The sequence below is a fragment of the Echeneis naucrates genome, chromosome 17 (genome assembly GCF_900963305.1).
Source record: "Echeneis naucrates chromosome 17, fEcheNa1.1, whole genome shotgun sequence".
NCBI lineage: Eukaryota > Metazoa > Chordata > Actinopteri > Carangiformes > Echeneidae > Echeneis > Echeneis naucrates.
Window position 1 is genome coordinate 13,684,818 of NC_042527.1, and position 22,814 is coordinate 13,707,631.

The 22,814-nt window shown below is 40.2% G+C and overlaps 1 protein-coding gene across 3 annotated transcripts in view; it reads right to left on the bottom strand.

Annotated features, from left to right (window-relative positions):
* adgrl2b.1 (adhesion G protein-coupled receptor L2b, tandem duplicate 1) overlaps positions 1 to 22,814 on the bottom strand; it is a 78,509-nt gene that overhangs the window by 25,533 nt on the left and 30,162 nt on the right. For 2 of the 3 annotated variants that reach the window (XM_029524638.1, XM_029524637.1), the window contains exons 3-8: positions 19,917 to 20,130; positions 15,799 to 15,908; positions 11,296 to 12,096; positions 3,323 to 3,622; positions 1,430 to 1,530; positions 136 to 321 (exon numbers count right to left, since the gene is read on the bottom strand). In XM_029524638.1, coding sequence (XP_029380498.1) covers positions 136 to 321; positions 1,430 to 1,530; positions 3,323 to 3,622; positions 11,296 to 12,096; positions 15,799 to 15,908; positions 19,917 to 20,130 — 1,712 coding nt within the window. Of the gene's footprint in view, positions 1 to 135; positions 322 to 1,429; positions 1,531 to 3,322; positions 3,623 to 11,295; positions 12,097 to 13,297; positions 13,310 to 15,798; positions 15,909 to 19,916; positions 20,131 to 22,814 lie in introns of all 3 variants that reach the window. The other variant, XM_029524636.1, reaches the window with a different exon arrangement.

The window sequence follows — 22,814 nt, forward strand, 5'->3', positions numbered from 1 at the left end:
TATGCAAGGTAGTTGTATGTATTGGTAGGTGTCCTGCTAATGAATGTCCTGAGTCATGCTGACACCAAGCTGGGCCAAAAGGGGGACAAAGTTTAATGAGAGGTTACAATAGGCCAGACAGGAATTTCACAGTACCTTGTTGAAGCTGCGCCCAGCTGAGTCCTTCTCGCTGGGCCTGAGCTCTTGCAGCTGAGCATCCAGAATGTCTACGAGCTGCTCCATCAGGCGCACCGAGGAGCTGACGTCTCCGGCAAACACTGGGCCCTGTGTGTGGCGTGCCAGCTCATTGGCTAAATTAGCAGCATTTTCACCACTTCGAATCTAAAAACAGCAACAAGGAAAACAGGCGGTGTCAGTGAAGCCAGAGATGAAGTTTCTGCAGTGTGAAGCTGAAATAATGTTTCTCATGCACTTCAATCATAATCCACTGCAACAAAGTTTGTTAGGTAGCAAAAAGTTATTGTGTGCTAAATTAGTGTTAACATGTAGATACTGCATATTTGGCAGTCAACATAAGAGATAGATGGTACAGAGATTTAAGGAAAGAAAAAAATAAATAGTCAGTGAAACCGCGCACTTATTTTCTGATAAAATACTCACACTGCTTTGAATTAGCTTTGAATGAGCTATTACCCAATTTCATACCACATGCTAATATTATATAGTATATATTATAGAAAAGCCTTCAGGTAGGATGCTTTTGCAGTTAATATATAAATCCATGTCCATTTACTGTTAAGTACTTCAACTTGCCATTACTCAGCCTCAAAGCTGTAATTGAGAATCAGAGATATCAGAAAATTCTACTACTTGGCCAAAAGTGGTCAAATAGACTCCGTCTTTTGGAACAATCTCAAATACTGCCTTTACGGTACTAAATTCTCTTCTTTTTCTCTCCCTGCTTCAAATTATTATACGCCTATGTATTGTTGAATGGATGTGGACTTTTGTTAGTTGCCTTTTGAACAGCGCTGCGTGAATCCGTAGGACTCATTTGGTGTTTTTCCAGTCAACGAGAAAAGGCATCATTGCAATATGTTGAGTGTTTGTATAACATGATGGTCCGCGCAGGCTACCAACACTCTTATCTAAACATCTACATTAGATTTCTACCTGCATGGCTGTTAAATATCAAAGTGGAAAAGTCACAGAAGAAAACAGAACTGGCTCTTTGAATTTCAGTAACTGAATACGATTCACTTATTCCTGACGTTTTTGATAGCTCATTACTTTCGGCTGCCACACTGTAAACTACTGCACTTGGGGAAAACAGAAAAAAAAAAAAAAAACTGGCCAGTTCACTGCTGAAATTATAAAAATAGACCCAGCAAGAAAACAGGTCATAAGTTGTGACTCCATGCTTTATTTTCGACATATAGCATTCTTGTTTGCCACTATGCTGCATCTAATTGACAGATTCCAGGTTTACCTTCTGTGCCACTTGAGTTACCCAGTGGGAAGTGCAGTTGCTGAGGTCTGGCCCTTTGGAGCACCAGGTCCCTGCCACAGTGCAGAGGAAGGAGGCGATGCCTGTGGTACAACAGAATAAACACAACAGTTGGAGGGAAGCCAAAGCCATGCTCAGATAAAGTTTCTCCTGCTGATCCTTCATTCATACAGACTCTCTGTTCAGCAGGAACAACAATTTCCAAACAATTTGAAAGCCTGGAAGCTTTGTACAGTCTATACAAAAAGACAAACGGAGGAGGGATACTAAAAGACGATCAGATTTCTACATAGGAAACAGGAAAAAAGAAACCCCCACACTGATTTGGTGTTGCTGTAAAACATTTTATATTTTCATATTTGAATTGTATGAATAAAATACAGTATTGCTCTTCTAAGTGATTATACTTATATAATGTTTGTATTGATACGTCACAGTAAACTCATTCCTTTCAACGCCGCAGTCAAAACTGCGTCTCTCTGCGTCTATCGCTTTCATCCTCGAGCAGTCCTGCATTACACAGTGACAGTTCTGTCAGTCTGTGTGATGGGGTGTAAAGGTAAGATGTGAGCGATTCCTGTTTGAGTAACATTGTCAACCGAGACGTCCAGAAGGGATTTTAACTGCAGGATCTAACTATGACTGTACTGTTTGGCTCTAATTATAAAAAAAATTAAAAAAAAAAAAAAAAAATCCTGATTTTGTAGTTTCCCAAATACCGTCCAATCATTTGCACTCATTTCTCTCCAGGTTCATTAGGGACAAAATAAAAAAAGCTTCCTCTTCTGGAAGAAAATAGGTTTGAAAATTACATAATACAGGTAATATTATGTCATAACCTTTTTTTCTTAAGTCTTATCTTTTTTTTCTTTTAAAGGCTCTATTGAATAAATAGAGAGTTTGACAAGCCCTTGTGCTGAAATGTCACAGACTCAGCACATCAAAACAAATCTCGAAACAACACAGTGACACCACAAGGACAAATAAAGCCACAGCTTCTTCCATGGTTTTTGAAACTTCTGATCATTTGTATGCTTAAAGTGTGATTTTGAGACTTTGTTTAGTAAACTTGGTTGTCAATGGAAACAGAAAAGAACACCGCACCGCAGATGATAGTAGAGGCTGCTCAAGGTGGTTAAAATAGCGAGACCAGAACCAGATAGAAAATAACAGAAACACAATTCAATACTATCTTTGCAACATAATAGTACTATTGAGATGCTAGAAATGCCTAGTTATTGTTCTCTATCAGAAAAACATTGCTTTGACTCTGTGGCAATTTTTGAGGTGGTAGTATTTGGTGCCATTAAATTCGATGGCATCATATTATAATTAGCGATTTTCAATGCAATGTGTTTTCAATGCAAAGGAGGATATATGATTTAAAATTCAGGAGCTGTAATTGGCCTTTAACATGGTTGCTGATATTTTAGGGAAAAATATTTATCTATTTTCATGCAGAGAGTTGAATCGATACAGCTTTCAACTCAAATCCAAAATGTACTTCTTGTTGGAAAAAGTTACAGCCCCTTGAAAAACAAGCTGAACTTTTTAACTAGACTAACTTCATACAGATTAAACAAACAAGATGCAGCCCATTATTGCTTATTGTTATTTTGTATCAGAGGTTTTGGTGAAACAAAGCTAAGGCAGCTGTTTCCTGCTCTTTCCAGACTTTTTAAGGGCCCAGGTAATAAGGCTCATGGCACCAACTTCATGCCAAACAATTTCAAGGATATCAACATAATATTTCAGATTCATTTATCCAACATAGCGCAATGGGTGGATTGCTTACAGAATACAGTGTAAAGCCATAGAAAATATTGGGGAGAATAGAGTTATTACAGAGTTATTATGTGTCACACTGTGGCCTACCTCTGGTCCCTTTAGGACAGGGCCTCTCCACACTAGTTCCAGTGTGAGTCTGGGGCCAGTCGATGGTTCTCCTCCTGGTTGCCTCACAGAAGCGTCTGGGTGTCGGCGGTAGCTCTGGGATTGTGGGCTCAGCTGTACCTGAGCCACGGCTGTCCTCAAACGGATCTCTCCCGTCTCTTGGATCTGCTCCTGCCACCGTGGTCTCACCATGCCCTTTTACTGTGGACATGGCGGTGGTGGTGACAACCGCAGTGGTCTTTGGTATGGACGACGAGACGGTGAAATCTTCTATGGTTGGCACTAGAGTGAGAGATGAATGGAGCTGTTAGAGCTTGAGTCACAAATGTCCTTGCCTCGAACTCTCATCATTTCTAGACATGGGGAAAATGCATGTGCTCTGAGTCCCATGGTTTGTTCCTTGTTGCCGGAATTACTGCTGCTCATAATTCTGGGAAAATAAAAGCTTCATACTGCTTTCACCTATAACTCCACCACTTTTCCACCCTTTCCCCAAACAAAATTAAGGCGAAACTGCCAATGCAACACTATTTGTCTCCTGCTATTTTTGGCGCTTATAAATAAGAAAAGCAGAGGTGGTAAAATATCCTTTTTACGTAGCTGTGATTTCTTGAGCTGATTAAATGTCAACAATGAAGACAGCCTGCCTTCATTTAGCTTTTTTCTTGGTGGTTCATTTCTTTCACTTTGATAAAGCAAGTGAGTGGAAGGAGAACCGAATTGTGCCCAACAAAACTTACATTACCAAAAATGTGATTCCTCTGTATTCAGTCCATGCCTACATTGCAGAGTAAATTTAAGCATGAATGTCTACATGGACATTTATTTATGCATCAGTGTTTGCTCCATTGCTCAGGTGCGGTACTGCCTGAAATCATTACATTTACAGATGGATATCTGATGAGAGCCTGGAGATAAAAAATGAGCTGAAAACAGAATAGGAAATCTATACTTTTTTTCAGGGATGAATAACCAGTATATATAAAAAGGAAAGGGTGCTTGACCATCTCTGAGGATATTCTGGATTCCATGTCTCCATGTCTCCAGTATCAAGATCATACATTTTACCCACAAGAACCTGATTATATTTGAAGATAAAAGCAGCTTCCCACAATGAGGTGTGTCCTCATGAAAGGCACAGCGTTGTCTTCAGGTTCCCGGGGTGCTTCTGGAAAAATGCAATATCATGCTATCTAGCACTCCATCATGAGACATGTATCTCCATTTCCTCAGGGAAAATGGTGACAAAGCCCACATTTCACACTAATCAGCCAGTTGGGCGAATCTTTGGCTTTTTCTTTCCACTGAAATATCCGAGTTTATTACAAAGCTGATATCTGTCTATGTGGTCATGAGGCCACAGCAGGTAGAAGAGAGGGAGGGCACAAAGGTGTTTCAGCGATGCTCACCATTAACATAAAACCTAAATCCACAAATCACCCCAGTGTGTGGTTTAATTGTGACAGTTTTCTCAGTCACCTTTTCCCTTGGCACAAGGTCCAAGATGAGTTACCTTACACTCACTCAGTCATCGTGAGTCTGCCACCCACACACAGCTAACGAAACCACAAAGTGTGTGGTTTACATTGGCACATGTTAGCACCCACAGCTATAAACATGTTATCACCTACCTTCAAGAAAAAAAGTAAACAAAATAAACAAAATAAAAATGCACAATACACAAATTGGCCAATAATGGAAAAAGGAATAAATCTGAAAACTGAACTGGCTTTGAAAGTATAATGCTCCAACAAATGACTGCTTCGGATATATTGTTTATTGTGGGTGAAGATTTTTTATTGACTGAGGAAATGTGAGATGATTCATAGGCTAACTCAGCTGATTTAATATAGACACATAATGCAATATAAGGGCAAGTGTAATTGGGTTTCAGAATATTAAACCTCTCCCTACTTGAGCAAACCTCTGCTTTTTCATGGGTTGATATAAACGCTAATATGCTTGCATCCCTTGATTAACCCACACCTGAGACCATATTAATCCAGATCAAGAGCCCAGTGAATACTTCAGCACATATTGTCATACAGTATCAAAAAATATTATGTAGAGTTTTGTTTTTGGGCTTTGTGTGTGTGTGTGTGTGTGTGTGTGTGTGTGTGTGTGTGTGCGTGCACGTGCATGCATGTCCCTTTATTTGGTAAATACTACTAGCATATTTTACCTTTAGTGATTCAAATAATTTTGAGATTCTGCAGAAATACTGTCACTGTAATGTTCATACATTCATCTAATGATTATTTTTGGCATTCAGTGGTCAGTTTATAAAATGACAATATAAATCATTCAATGATAAAGTCATGTAGTATTTCAACAAACAGCCCAAAATGTAGATAAAATTCAAATCTATTTCCATTTTGAAACAAGAACAAAAGCCTGCAGTTCTCCATTGGAAAGGTGATGTCACTTATCATAGACTAATTAATTACATTAATTCATAATAATCATTGGTAACAATCCTAATTTCATTGATCACTCACTCTCCAAAGGAGAGAAGAGCTTAGGGAACACTGAAAGAAGATATCTTCTTCTAATCTATAAAATAAGCATCAAGTGATTTCACGCTATGACTGACTTTGACATTGTCTCTAACATGTTCGCTGTTTTAGGCAGAATCATTTTAATTAGCAGGGACAGTCAGATGTCGACTGAATGATTTTTTTTTTTTTTTTAAATCAAAGACAAGATTCAGTCTTTGTGCGTGTTTATAAGTCAGTGTGTCTGGGGTTTCACATCACACTGTGAATGTGAATAACATCAAGAACATCAAATGTAAAGCATATCTATTCAATACTACATCAAGTAATGCAGTTGTCAGATGTTGATGCATCTGTGAGCTCATTTTGATCTGTCCATGTGCAACAATTTTCTTTTGATTGCGAACAGAAAATTCCCCTCGAGTAAGCGCCCTGTGTCCTCTGATAGCACTCATCCAAGAGAGGGCTTCACCAATTAGCTACCAATTTTTCTCAAGAGGCAGTGAAGTCACTCTTTATGGGCAATCTGACACCAAAGGCATACTGTTGCCATATGCTGAAATATACCTCTTGTAAATAATGGAAGAGTTTGAGATTTAATACTTGAAAAATGACTGTCACCAGTGTCTAAACAAAGCTTGTAAATTAAAACTGAGCTAAAGGGAAGGAAACCCATTATGCAAGATCATCAATCAAGACATGAAGATGAAGCAGAATTAGTTTTATCACTTTATAGCCCCCCAGAGTCTTTTATGTATCTGCAAGCAAGATGACAAAAAATATTAAATCATAATCAGATGATCACAGGCCGAGAAGCTCTAAAAGGGCATTTTTAAATATGAAATTGTATTCATGCATTGAGCAGTAAAAAGTATCTACTTGTCTATACAAATTCCTGGATAAAAGGACCATAAGCTGCCGAATACCTATTATTAGAGAAGCACAACGACAGCTCACAGCCAAATATAAGCAGTTTTAACTGGCTTAAAATTGGAATAAGTCACTTTTAAGGCTCATCCTCCATAGCTACAACAAATTGACCCATATAGTTAAGTATAGCATAGAAAGAGATATGAAATTAGAAGAGCTCAGTTGAGAAAAATCAGCCCTTAATTAGCAGGGATACATCTCTTGACCATGTGAAAAGACAAGCGAAACGAATGAGCACGACACCAGATTACATGAATCCATATAGAGGGGTATGTAAAAAGTAGCCTAGCACATATAAGGGGGAAGAATCCAATCACATTAAATTCAGAAACAATCGCTAACAATAATTAATTTCAGTTATTTATGTAGAAGAAAATGCTAACTATTATCGGACTCCAGGTAATGAAATGGAAGGATGTACTGCTTTTCTATGATTCTTGTAAAAGTAAACTGGACAGAAAATGGTGTTTGAAGATTTGAAGACATCTTCTTGCACTTGGATGCTATAAGGGACATTTGTTAGTATTTTTTGACTTCTTCCATATCAAATTATTAATTGTCTAAGCGGGTGATTTACGTAGTCTGTCAATATAGTGGTCAATTTATTTTCTTTTGAGAAAAATAATTAGCAATCAGCTCTATTTATTTCTATTCAGCTCTTGTAGCAGATTAAATTAAATTGGAAACATGTTAAAAATATTAAACAAAACTGGCAGATTTTCACTTATTTTAAGACAAACAGCATTTCAAGAGTCAGTATCTCATTAATCATTAATTATTCCAATGGAGCGTGTGAGTGTGTGATGTTATAGCAGGAGTGCTAATTAAATCTTCTAACACTGATGTTTAACATTTGGTGACTTATATATACTTTTACTCATAATAGTTTGGAATGTACTTGTCACAGGAGGTTATTTTTACATTACGTTATTGATGCCTTTAACTGAGTCAAGGCTCTGATACTTCCTCTGGCGTTGGGAGTCGGCTGAGCTTCCAAAGTCAGTTTTATGTTTTTACTCTTTGGATTTCACGCTAATTAAACAGTCAGTCTCAGACCTTTGCTTTAATCAAAGTAATATGTTTGTAGTGACACTAATTATACCCACTGTACCTATGCTGTACGTGAGGCTTTATATTTGCATGTCTCTTTATATGTTGAACTTTTCAGCTTAACTCAATAACAAGACTGTCTCTGCGGAGAAGAACTGAGTAAGAGCTACAGTTGGTCTTTTTGCCTCTTTACCTAGAGCCAGTGCTGGTAATTAATGACAGAGAAATAAATCCCACAAGACATGAATTTTGCATTAGGTTGTTTATATGCGGACATGCTGTTGAGCTTCATTCTAGCCTACAAGGCAGGAGCACACGGCTTGGCTTGGAAAGTAAAGATGCACAAGACAACTACAAAAGCAATTTCTTCTCCAACACAGAAGAATTATATATTTGAAAGTTTGATCGTAAATGAAAAACTCATGTTTGGAAAGCTAATTGGATCACTAACACGTCTTCTTCTAAAGATCAGTAGACAGAAAAAACTCTGCTGGGCATATCCTGTTTCCGTGTGGGTTAATTTATGAGACCTGAAACTGAATACAGAAGGTGTAGAGTGATCACAACTAGACAGTAAGTGAGGGGAAGGTGACAAAAAAGCTCACAGTAATGGAGAATGGAAATGGAAAATGTTTGTATATGCCCATAATGTCCACTTAAATCTATTCCTACCATTCAGCAGCCAGAACAATCAGAGCCCTTTCAACCCTCTGATGCCTTTGCTTCAGCCTCTGTTTCTGTTGGCAAACATCACACTTCAGAGGGTGGAAAACAGGCTTAGTGCATGATGCAACTATAAATGTCCTCCATCTTGAGCGCTCACCTGGAGCTGACGTTGGGGGAATATGAAAGCAACCCAAAATGCAGCAAGGTGCGCTGCTGGGTTTACCCACAAAATGGCTAAAACATCACCTTGGTGAGGACAGATACACGTGTGTGTGTGATATGAAGCAGCGTTCTCTTCTTGACATTTCACTTCAGCTCAGAACCCACTTCTGCTCACTCCTAGGAGATTACTCAAAGTGGCTAAGCCTCTCGGACAAAGCCATTAATTTTATGCCTCTTGTCTTCATGGCCTCAGATCAATTCTACCTCAAAGACAAATTAATTTTCTCCTTTCTTTCCTTGTTAGTTTAAAATGCTATTGGCAACTACTGACTCGTCAGATCGTTTTTTTTTTTTGGTTTTTTTTTGGTAATTCACTGGACTGAAATCAGAAATTTTGCACATTTTGCACACTTTGAACAGAGAATACACTCCCCGTTTGTCCTTCAAAGTTTTATAACAATGAGCAGGTTGGTGTGCTTTTTATTGGCATACTCTTTTTTGCAGAGAGACCTCTGAGCAGGTGGGCTCTGTAAGTATTGATCATTGCAGTTTGGTGTTCACAACTCATTAGTAGAGCATGGGCATTTTCTTTAAATGTGTGTGAACTGCTCGGAACAATAAAAGGAGAGATCAATGTGAGGTATGATCAAATCACTTCCCCCACAGCCAGAATTAGCAGAAACCTCGAGTGTTGTAGATGCAACACAAGGTAGAGGGAAATACCCCTAAGCCAGCTGGCACCTCAGCGTCTATCTCTAGGATGAACACACTGCAGGCAAGGTTGCTGCTGCTGACAGAAAAGGACGACGGTGTTCGTGTTACATGAGTTCCGCAAAGGAGAAAAATATACCGGGTTTAGTGTTCGAGTTAACTTCACTCTGTGGTCGATGAATCTTAATGGGCACAATTAATTTCCTTTACGCCTCAAGTGCCCCTCAGTTTCAGAGAGAGAGAGACATTTTTTCAGCACCATTAGATTACCCTGCAGAATAGGTTGTTTAATTCTACGCCATATCATGGGCAGCAATAAATCCTAATAGCTACACAGTAAAGAAGTTAAAGGTGTAGGTCTGAAAAAACCCTAATAAACAAGAACCAATTATTTCAAGTGCCATTCGTGCACACTGTTATGTTGCTTCTTGCATCATGTTTTGAGATGCTTCCTTTCCCCTTCCTGAAGTCGCAGTGTTCCAAACTGTTCCCATAAAACACACTAAATGATGCACAGTGGCATGCTGTTCTGCTGAAAATACTTAGTTTGATTGGATCGCAATGACAAAATAGTGGCAGAACAGAGCAATGAGTAAAATCAACAACTGTGTTTTGTTGGCTTCCTTGATTAAATGCACTGTTCCTGCAGCAAATGGCAACACTATGCCTATCTAGCATTTATGTTTACCGAGCCATTACAGTAGCTGAGAGAGCACATTAAACCCTTCATTGAAAATGCTCTGTGATGGCCACTTTCCTTCACTCCCTGAGCATCTTTTGAGACAAGAAGGGTAATTATGATAATTCACTTGTTAATTACATTTACATACGTCAGGACGTGAACAGTTGAACAGGCAGTTTGCATGCATGGAGAACTCATTTAAGTTTGAGTATTTTTCATATTAACTAGCACATACTCTTAATTGAGGCAGCAGACACAAACTTGGAGCTCCCCTTTGGTGCCCAGTTATCATGCTGAGGAGATTCCAGAGAATGGCAGGAAAACAAACCGACATGTTGACAACAAGAGGCCAGAGTTCAAGAGCACACACAGCCTCCATTGAGACATCAACACCAACCCCCTCTTTGGTTGGGAGGGGTTGTCAAGAATCAGATTTCCCCCAGTAACCCCTTCCAAATATCCAGAAGTTGAAAATCATAACCTAATCCGGACCAGTGCTCGGGGGAAATCTGAGCCTGCAACATAACGTGGAGTTGGCACAAGGCCCTTGTTTTCTCACTTCATAAAGGAGACTTAGGAGCAGCTCTATGTGATAACGTTGCTCCACTCAGGTAATTAATCCCATCATTGGCTGAATGTAAGGTCCCTGCATGAGGAGATGTTTGTCACCTCTCAGCACTTCACGGAGTGTCACCTAACTGCCTGACAAGATCCTTCACTGTAATCGTTCTCTTAGCAGCCATTCTTGAGCTCTGAGTCACCATGTGGTACAAAAGTTGTGCACACTTCAGCCTAGTGGTTTTAAAATATTGTGCCACAAAAGAATGGCCTTTATCGCCTGCAATATATATATAAAGAGAAAATTCACACTAAGATGGAGAGGATAACCTCTATCATATTCTGCAGTATGCTTCTTGAATGTATTTCTAACATTGTGGGGAAGTTCAGGAGGGCAGTGTTCATAATGACTTTGGATGAGGCTTGAGATTAAATAATTTGATATTCAGATAGAGTGACTGGCTCTGTTTGCCTTGTGGTAATAAAGAAGCAGATATTTGTAGCGACATGACGCCACGGGGGAGCGATCCCTCTGTCCAAGGTGAATCTGTAATTTCTGTTCCCCAAATGAGCCCTGTCCCACAGACTAACACAACCCTCTTTTCTCATCACACCTGATCTGTGACATCCTACGCTATGGCCCGGCGATCAATACACTGCACAAAGACTATAAACTAAACAATAGTTGGAAGTGCTCTCACCTTCGGCAGGATCCGGCGGCCCGAAGTCCAGGTCATAGCGCAGAATGTTAAAGTTATTCCACACATAAAGCTGGTTGTCCCTTGGGTTGTAATCCACAGCAGTGATGTACTGATACTGGTTAGGGAAGAGAATGTCAGTGTACTCGCCCTGGCTCAGCTTGGTGTTGTAGACGTAATCGATTTGGCTCCTGCTGGCCTCGCTCTCGTTCTCTTCATAGGTTGAGCGGACCACGTGCAGCACGCCACACACCATAAAGGCGTTAGAGGCAGAGCGCTTATCATACGCCGTTTCCCATGTGGCCTCAAAGCGAAGCGTGTACGGGTTAAGCTGGCTCACCACAATGCGCCCGTTGTTCTGCTCTGTGGCATAGATAACCCATAAGCCCCTCTCATCTACTGCCAGGTCAATGTCTGTCTTGCCGCCCCAGCGGTATGGTGAGGTGTCATGATAGTTGGCATTGTTAACAATAGCCTCGCCGCTTTTGATGCGTGTGCGCAGGTCAAACTTGACAATGTTGCGAGTACGTTCCTTGTTAAAGAAGATGGCACCATCGTAGGCGACAAAGCCTGTCCCATCAACCCGGTGCGGCAGTTTATAGGTGGTCGTCTGGCGACTATTTTTGAAGTCCTCTAGAGAGGCGTACTCGATGAGGGTGTCAGTGCGGTATGGTGTCCAGGGCATGAAGAAGACTTTGTCTCCAGCCTGCAGCGGGTCTTTGCACCATGACCCAGCTTGCTGCTCTGCCTCAAACAGGAAGGTGGCTGATCCTACACCCTTCAGAGTCCCAGGACAAATGAAAACTGGTGACAGAAAAGAGAGTGAAACAAAATGGAGTAAGGACACATCTTAAAGAGAAACATCACACACTTGACAGGCAACATTCTCGCTGCTGTACAACTCAAGATCAGGGACTGTGAGTTTGGAGGAATATTGTAACTAGTGCTTTTTATGATTACAAATGAATAGGGGGGGGGGGGAGAAAATAAATGAATATGCCATTTGATTATTCAGAATGAAAAATGTGAGGTGGAGAGAACTTGCATCTCAAGGGTCTGCTGCTACATCCTAACAGGGACAAACAAATAAATAAAAATGTGAACAAAAGAGATTTTAAAAAAAAATCCTGCAAATGAAAGACATGGCAAATGGGAGTAGTAGGGTTCACAATTTCTTTGTTTTATTTAAATACCAGTCTATCTCTCTGTTGTCAAATGCCACTTGAACATTTGGGTAAATGAACAGATTGCACATGCATACTCACATGACTGAGGTCAGAAATCAAAATTGTAAGGGGACAGACTTCACATCTTGTGAAAAGAGTGAATAACAGGTTTTCAATGGTGGTGGCGGCAGCAAAGCAGAGGTAAAATGAAAGTGGAGGTCGGGGGATATATCGAACAAGTGGTAAAGGATTTTCACTACTTCTGTGGCAAAGGACAAAAGTAACCACTGATGGGTGAGGGAGGCCATGGCACAGTTCCCATTTTGATGGTTTTTAATAATTGGTTCTGGATAAAATGAAACAAAGTAGATTATTGTTTCATTTACAAACTTGTTTTCTTTTTTTTCTTTTTTTTTTTAGTTTGTGCCAATCTCACTCAGCCATCACTGCTATTTCACATCACGTGCTATGGGTGCAGCAGAAGTTGGGCCAAGCAAACTACAAACTGAGCCAAATAAGAATATATATATACACAACTAGTCATTATTCAAGGGTTGAGAAAGTGCTAAGCAAGAGCCCCTGGAACAAATCAACACCAAACAGTTGGTGTTTTCTTTCACATTCTGAGGAGAAACTACATTCAGTGACCGTGGATGTCTTTTGCAATTCTGTTTTGAAATTCATTTGAACTCCATGGGTGCAAACAATCCTCCTATGGGTTTAGCATTTGACAGGAGAGGCAATCAGGAGAGGGGGGAGAGACGTGAGGGGAGCTGTACTCAACACCACAGAACAAGGAGCCAAAGGAGGGGGAGGGAAGGACCAGACCACTCATTTACCTTTTTGCTCCACTTCTATTTCAGGCATTGGAAAAGAAAGCAAAAAAGAGTGCAAAAGGGAGAGAAAGGTTATCATGAGACAACTACCAGGTACAAAGAGAAGAATTTGTTGGAGGACATGACCATGAGATGAACTGTAGGGCTGCTTTGGAAAGAGGAACTAAAGAAAAAAAAAAGGTTAGTGTTAGTGAAACGGCTTCTCATCCTAGGGTATAAAAACAGACAAGTTATGACTGGAGACAAGCTATGTGCCATGTCTTCCAATGCATTAAACTTTTCATCCCTATGGTCATTAACTGCCAACAAAATAATGCATTGGCCACTGTAAAAGCAGAATAAATCCCTCTAAAAAATGTTTCGCCTAAGTGGCAGGAGGAAAAAAAATATATAAATCAGAAAGTCCTGGTCGAACTTAGATGGATAACATTCTTAGAGTTATTTTTGGCTTGTACCAACTGAGGATGGAATTTGTTCAAGCTTAGCAAACACAAATCAAAACTTGATTCCGAACTTGCTCGCCCACACACAAAAAACTTGACACGGTGCTAATGTTACAGACCAAACTCCTAAATGAGCCAAGAGGAGCTGCAGCACATTAGATGACTGATGAGCAGTCGGCCTAATATGGAGATTCTCTAGTGGACAGTTGAAGCTGCATACGCTGAGTGGAGGTGGCTAGAGACAATTTGAGAAGTTTAAAAAATAAAAAATAAAAAATAGAGCAAAGATGTTAGTTGAGGGTGGGGGGAGGGATACCAGAGGTTAAAGGGAGGTCTGTTTGAAAGAAGAAAATAAAGAGGAGGATATTTCTGAAAAGGTTTACAATTCATCAATCAAATACTATGTACTTTCAGAGATAAAGAGATAAAGCTCAAGTCTCTTCTTAGAAAATGCTCAACAACAACCTTTGGAGGTAGATTAACTCAAATCAATTAGAGAGACAGAATTTAAAATAGTGCAGATTTAACCAGCGCTACAACACCTTTTATAAAGTCATTTTTACGACAGAAGAGAAGAGCTGATTTACCTGAGAAAAAATGAAAAATCTGCCTCACATTTTTTATCTCATATCATCTGTCATATGTTTTCACGGCTTTTGACTGAATGGGCTCTATTAATGCAAGACCTGTCACATTCTTAATCTCCTTGAGACACACCATCTATATTTAATGCCACTGAAACCATTTAAAGGGTCAGTTCACCCAAACTACAAGAAGCTTATTTACCCAGACACCCTTTGTCTTATTCAGTCATGCAGATAGTTTTGGTTTTATTTGGCTGAGTTCAGAAATATCTTTCTCAGAGATTTCCGCCCAAATATAATAGGGTTGTGTTTGTTGGTCTCACAACAGTGAAAAAGAAATATTTTTATGGGGAGCATTTTTTTTCAACAAAAAGTAATTCCAAAGAAAACTGCTCACAGGGAGTTCTGCAGATTATCTACAGTAACAGGAACATGTTACAGAGGCGACATTCTGCTGTTGATTTTTTTTAAATGTCATTTTTCAGAACTGTTCGCGGCAGAGGCTAAATCTACTTACTACTGCTATAGCTGAGGAAAGGTGCAAATCACAGATAGAAAGGGACGCAGTGATAGCATTTTATAAAGTACAAATCCAATATTGAATCTGCTTATCACATTCAAATCCATCAGTAAATTTAATTAGGATTAGTTTTCAATGATTGCAATCAAGTAAAATTGGAACAAAAACACATTCAGCGCAATGCCACAGCTTTTACTGCCTAACCTGATTTATTTTCACAACCTTTGGCAACAATTAGAAAGGCATTAAATGTTAATTAAGCTTGTATTACACAGTGATGGACAGTGTAACTTCCTTATATACCCTTTTTTTACCATGGGCTACTTTTTCCAATGACTTCAAGCCAGGTCATACATCTATTAAGTTAATGATCTTGAACAGTGATATATTACGTAAAAAAGTTTGTCTGTATTATAAAAACGGCGGTGGTGGTGGTGTTTCTTTTCCCTCTGAAACATCATGGGCTTAGTACAGACGTTGGCTTGTAGAGAGCACATTAACAAGATAACAGCCAAGACTTTAAGCCTCTGCAGAATTAACATTAATTAACATGTAAAATAAGAGCCAATAAGAGATTTGTTAGCCTTTGAGCTTAACAAATTCAGGTATTCTGCCAACGGGGAACCAGATCCCAAATAAAAGTTGATATCAGAATCCAATTCTAAAGACAGATATCTGCAAACCTGTCCAAATATAACCAAGAGGTAACAAGAGGAATAAATGCGGTATTTAATAATTGGGGTGAGCTGACCCTCTAACTTCATGTTTTCACATTACTTATCATTGACAGCTCTAAAATCTCATTCCAAACACTCCCACAAGTTGAAGTGTCATCTGTAAAATAAATGTACACACTGTATTTGCAGAGATCGTAGTCATAGCACATCTGTCTAGTCTATGGACACTTCAAAAACAGACAGTAAGAGTTCAGTATGAGATTAGGATGGCAATACTTACTATAGGGAACACACTCATACTGGACCTCTAAGTACTTGTAGGTGCCAGGGCATGGATCAGGAAAGACATCAGAGCCAGTGACAACCACACACTGCGTACGGTTGTTGCACCTAGAAAGAAAAAGATTGACCAGAGATTTCATCATGACTACCCATAGCAAGACTGCTCGGCAAAGACAATATTAAATAACACAGAGTGGGAAAAGCTCATCGTTACTGCTACAATGAAACTGACGAAATCCCAGCCAGGGCTGTCACATATGCACTCTAGTTCAAAGGTTCAAACCTTGTTGAACAAAGAGAGGAATGAAAACATTAAAGAAGAGCATATAAGCGTGCATGAATCTGATAATGAATAACCAAATGGATGTTAAGATTTAGCGATGACATTTCCTTTAACAGCGTCTTCGTACGGCTATTGAAAGGGAAGACATTCATTAAAAGTGCGCAAAACAGGTGGCTTGTCCTGCTTAGAATGGGGTAACAAGGGGTATGGGGGGAATGGGGTAATGGGGGGTAACCTCTGGTGAAACAGAGCTGCTCCTCTGCAGTGAGTGAGTGTGTCATTTTGATGAGAGGGTATTTGCTTTCCAGTATGATATGTAGGCCTTCAGTGAAAGGCCAGTGTGTCTGTGTGTGTGTGTGTGTGTGTGTGTCTGTGTGTGTGTATGTCTGTGTGTGTGTATGTCTGTGCAGATGTTTCTGGATGAAGGAGGAGGAGGAAAAAAAAAGCAGAGGAGACTGAGTTTGTGTAAATAATGTAAAGGGTGAAATTGGCCTCACTTCAATCAAGCTCTCTTGAGGCAGAGGACTGAAAGTAATGTCAGCAGTCACAGTGGCAGAGGCAAACAGGGAAAAATTGGCATCAAAGTAGGACATTCAACAATTTTGCAACCTGAGATAAATATTTCAAAAAGTCAGAAGCTATCATGCAAGTTGGACACATTACAACGTCTGAAATGAAACTGAGTAATTCAAGAGGCTCTCTGTCACTCAAAAACAGGACTGTGCCGCACAACAACCACACAGAGCCTCGTTTGTGCACCTTTAACTATACAGGTTGTTTAAGTAAAGCATTAGAATATGTGCATTATTTACGTATATGCTGTAATCCATCATTGCATCTTCCTAATGAATACTGATCCCTTGAGACTAACGGATAAATAAAGATTACACATTAATAAAAAGGTGTCAAACTCCATTATGAAGTTACCAAATGGCATCAGCATAATTGGTGATGATTTAACCGTTGACAATATGGTGCCGGCTGCACTTAAAAAAATTCACTGCTACGGCTTCACAGCACTGAGAGCTGCTGCAAGAGAGAAGGTCACTGCATTAAAATGTGAACAGATGAGAGCGACAGACTCGTTTCAAATGCACCCACAGATATTCTTTTTCAGCTCCATGTTTAGACTCGGGAAGTGTGGCCGACACTAGTTCCCAGCTTCCACAAATAGATTTACTCGGTTTCTGTACTAATGGAAAATTGTGAGATCATTTACTTGTATATCTAATTTTTACTACTTTGTGTATATCTGCATATCTAATTACAGAAGACAATAATTTCCTCTGTCCCACTAAAATGTGACAGTTAAGCTTGACATAAAAGAGATACCATTATGTTGTTTTGTGTGATATATTGCACTGTGTTGAATTGTTCTGAGAGGGCCTACTGTGCAAAAAAAGGATTTGAATCTAAATGCACATCTACTTTAAATGCTAAGTCAATAAATTTGTCAGTACAATGTTTGGAGATGGACTGGAAGTGTGCCGGGGGTTTGTCAGGGTTTTCTCTGCTCAGACAGCTGTCTGCTGCTGCCTGAAATAAAAATGATGAGAACAGGAAGGGTGAACCGAAACGGTAAAAGTAAAACACCAAGATCTTTGGCAGAATTATAAGCCACCAAACGCCATTTGATGATGTAGTGATAATGCGAAGATATTGATTAGCGTAGCTTTAAGTAAAGACTCCAAATCCTCCGACCACTCCTGGCTTTGTTATAAGAACTGACTCTAGGGTTTACTCTCCTATAATGTTAGAAATAGTTAGCATTTAGACACGCTCTCTCTTCTTTAAACTGCTGCTGAAGTCACCTCATGTAATCTTTACCGCACTGAGCACAATCTCATGGCAGTAAAATGTCTGAGTGTTGCTCCCTTTCTATCCAGGAGCTGCACCTCTGGCCAGGTAAAAGATTTTAGACGTTAGTTTTCCAGGGTCAGCGATTGGGGTGGCCATTAAAATGGCAATGGTGAAGTTAATGCAAGTCAGCGAAGCAATATTGTTTTCAGTACATTGTGTTGGAATAGTTTGTGCCTGCACAAATAGGTAGGGGGCAAGGCTAGCAGTGAGAGAGGGAGGTCAGACATGCAGTCCATTTACAGCACTATCCGAAGTAAACATTACCTGAATATTAAGCAGGCAGGGTAACTTGAGTTGCCACCAGTTCCTCATTGAATTTTATTCAACCACTCTTCTTGTGAAGAACCAAATGTTTTACCTGACAAAACACTTTGATAGATGTTGCAAATGCAGCAGTTTCATTACTGCCTGGTTGTATTTGTTGTGAAAAACGGACGACTCATGAAAACCCCTTTCTGCAATTTCCATTACCAACAAAAGTGCCACTCTGTGCAGCAGACTTCCTACTGTTTCCATCGCCCCAATCTTTTTTAATATGTTTTTTATCTGTCTGCAGAGCTATTGCCTTTTGTTAATCTTCGTAATGTTGGCAGAGCATGGCGTCTTAATGTGGTGCAGTTTAAATATTCTTCTTCTTGTGAGCTTGCTGCAGACTGAAGGAGTGATCAGTGTCTCCCAATGCTTTAACATCCCTGGTTATCACATCAACCTTAATTACGGTCAGGGGCCCATTTCCTCTGATCTGAATCATTAGGATAATTCTGGTTAAGGGCTTGTGGTGCACAGTCTTCTCAAAGCTTTCACTTGCACACTGCCTCCAGGGAATCTTCTATGGAGATAGGTTTGAAGTGTGGCTCCGGCAAGTGAGAGTCAACTGACATGCTGCACAGTGTAGCAGGTTGCAGTCAAACCGAAGGGCATGAACACTGTCAGTGGTGTGTTCCTGTATGAGTGTACTGGGACTTGGCTGTAAATTCAGAAAGACAGAGTAAGTACAGCAAGACTTGATCTATCCCTGAGCTGTTGTGTGTTACTGCACCTCATGGGAGTAGATACAATAGTGAATGAAACAGTGAAAAAACCTAGAGGTGTAAGAAGGAAGGAAGGGGAGATGATGCTTGGAAGCTTAAGGGGAGGGCAGGTTAACACAGAGGAGTGCATTAGAAGATGCTGAACTGTGCTGGTTACTATTTATGAAGTTCATCAAGTGCCTTTTAAAAATACACACCCCTCCAGGGGTAAGGAGCAGTCAAGCTGATGTGTTGCTGTGCTGTCATTTGACAGCGAAGGCAGCGTCCTGTAAGAGGGTAACTTGGATAAAAGACATGATGATGGGCATCGCTCCCTACCTGAGACAAAGCCACTTCAGTCGCAGTACATTGTGATTAAACAAAAGCAAGCCCAGTGTTCCAGGCAGAGAGTTGAAGGGTGTTCGTGTGATTTGTGTCTCTGAGCTGCACTGATTATCACTCAAGCAGCAGCAGCAGCAGCAGCAGCAACGTGCAGCTGGTGTGAAGGGCTCGGCCACATGGATGTCGATTCCTGCCTGTCAAGAATTAATTTGTGCCCTAGATTTCTGAATTGTAAAATACCACCTAGATAATCTAGTCAATGAGAGGCTAAAGAAAAATTAAAAGGTGTGTGGTGTTGATTAATTGTCCAGCGTGTAGGAGGCTGAAGAAGATGAGTGATTTTTGTGTACAGAAGTAAAAAAAAATATTAATAATTAAAAATATATATATACACACACACTACCAGTCAAAGGTTTGGACTCACCTTCTCATTCAAATCAATAGGAAAGTGTGTCTAACCTTTTGACTGGTAGTGTGTGTGTGTGTGTGTGTGTGTGTGTGTGTGTGTGTGTGTGTGTGTGTGTGTGTGTACATATATATATTAAACAAAGTCCATGCTTTTCCATCCCAGCTCCTGGATGTTTGTGAAATAAGATCCCTCCTCTCTCTGCAGTGTTTTACCTTTGTGATATAATCTTGTAGGCATCAGGGAGGTAGCAGTTGACATTCTCCATCTGGAAAGGGTCAGCATCACAGATCTTGTCATCGGTTCGGCCGTAGTTGGCCGTCTCGATCATAATGACATCACTCCCCGGGCAGCGGAGATCAATTGCATATCCTTCACAAGAGAGCTCTCTCCTGACCAGCCCAAAAGGCAAGGCCGCGCGGCTGAACCCTGATATACACAGAGACAGAGGAGAAACTATAAGCACATGCATGAAAAAAAATTAATGAGGATCACTGTTTCAATACAATAAGGCCACACATCATGCAGTAAAAATCCACTGGCACAAAATAAATAGGCAACAGCAGTCCAATGTTTACCACAGTTTTAAACAGACGGACTATTACACACAATACAGGAATGGGGAAAGACGAAACAATTCATCTCTCCATCTCCCTGTGGTCTTGGATGTTGGCTAAGACATCAGATTGTATGTCACTGGAGACCAATGGTAACCTCATAAATTCTTGTGCAAATACAAAAGCTACAGAGCATCAGGAAGGCTTCCACCTAGAGAACATCCACTGCAGAGCCAAATCTTTTAGAACTGAGAACAGTTTGTTTTACAGCCTTACAAGCCCTTTCATTTGTTTCTTTTGCTTTACTTGCTCTGTAAAGTAAGATAGAGAAAAAAAAGCAGGATCCGGGCAGAATGGAGAGTAATACAATCCATTTTACAGTGTCGGAGATCGAAGAGGGGACAGTCTGGAAAATACGCGGGGGGAAAATCTATACTTGGAACACAGCAGAAGAGAGTGCCTAAGAAAATGAACTATTTCACACAAATCTGTCCCCCCATCCCCTTACCCCACTGCCTCAATTCAGAAAATTACAGTGAAAGAGGTCATTCTCCAGCATTTCCTGTAACACAGCAATAAAATGCCTTTGATTGAAAGAAAGAAGGGAAAAAAGAACAAAGGAAGAAAGAAAGAAAAATCCATTATCTGGAGGTAAAAAGTAATTCTCTGAAATTCTGAAAATACAATTAGTTAAAAATTAAAAATACAACATGCAAATGTGTTCCATTTAAGAAGCACAAGCAGAGCACTGCATGAACTGTCAATAATTGCTGTTGTTTGCAGCAACAGTGGGTCCCTGAGGGGCCAGCTTCCACTTGCATTTTCTGCACTCCACTCTTCTAATTAGCCCTTCTTTCAGCCTGCTACCTTTTCTGTGCTCCCATTGGCTCCAGAGCATTGTCATGCACTAACACTTCAAACCCTGGGTTCACTTTGCCCCCTCAGTCTAATTATCTTCACTCTTTTGATGGTCAGGGTCCTGTGCAATTACCCTTGTTTGAACACCTCAAAACTGGATTGATTCCGGATTGAGATTCCTGCCCTGAAACCTCAGACCAATATGCCTGCTAGCCATTTCAGCCTGCTGTGCTTGGCTCACTTATAATGATATTCTGTGTCAGTCTGCACATGTCACAGCAGCAAACAGAAAAAAAACCCCAAACACAGACACACACTGACATCTGTGAAACATACACAATGCTGAAGTCACTGTATATTTGCACACCCTTGTAGTGGTAGCAGTATAACAAAATATGTAACTAATGGTATAAATTCTCTGGCACATGGCCACTAGACATTTCATTATAATACCATGATCTATCTAATGGCCAGTAGATTTTGCTTAACTGGACTGTTTATCACCTCATTAGGAGACGTCAGTGAAGCCGAACCATAAGTGGAGGGCTGTGGGGTCACTTCATCTATTCCAATAACCACTACAATTACCCAAACCTTTCAGAAAACCTGTCCAGAGTAGTGGATGATAAAACACAGAGTGAAGTCTCTGGCTTTATTGCGGAGACTAATGATTGTCCTGGCTGCCATTTCTCATGGAGGGAGTGACGGGTTTATCACGGCATCTACCAAGAGCAGACAGAAAAAAATGCATTTTGCAGGGCTTTAAAATTCTGAGCGAAGAGATCTTGGGTTGGCAAAAAACACCCTTTCAAGCTGTCCACCGGTGACTCTGGCCATCTATCAGTCCAGCGTGGCTTGATAGCATGCTGTTGTCAACACAGGCCCGACGATTGATTAGGCTTCCGTCTTGCTGGCCTCCCTCTCCCTTGCCAGCATAGATCTCTCTGGTCGTAGGCTAACACTACATCAATTAGAGGGAGTATTTTCACTGTACTGGAGGCCCAAGAAACAAATTGCTTCTTCTACAAACTGCAGACCGTCTCTCTCATTAATGACCATCTTGTCAACTTAATTGAGCTAGTAATGACAAATCTGTCTAAAATGTTAAAATATAAAGGAGATTTTTCTCTGTTTAGTGGGAGGAGTGTTAAATTCAAGGCAATGTATTTTTGCTCAACTTAAGTAGATTTTGCTTGAGATCTTAGGATTTAAGTGCAGCTAAGACAGAAAGACTCTGAAGCAATAAAGGTTTCTAGACATAGGAGTTCATTTTCCCAGTTTAAACAAATTTTGCAAGATTCCGGAAAGAGGGGATGATTGTTTGTGTGCACAAATGTCAGCGTCTTAAGGAGGTATAAGAAGCTCTCCATCTCACATTCTGTACTTTGTTTGACTGCTAAAGTTCGCAGCAGTTGAAGACTGTGAAAGAAGGCCACCAGCTGCAGGGAAAAACACTGTCGAGAAAACTGCAGGAATAAATCCCAGATTATATTTATGTGCACTTGTTTACATTTTTTTCTTTAAAGAAAGAAAACCAAATGCTCTTTTTATATCTGCACATCAAATTCACATTAAATTACATAATCAGTGAGGGAACCAAATAATGCTTTATATGTAGCATTCAGTCAAATCACCATGGTAACCAGTTTGACTTAGCTATAATTGGCTATGATCCCTATTCCTGGCCTTGTTGACACG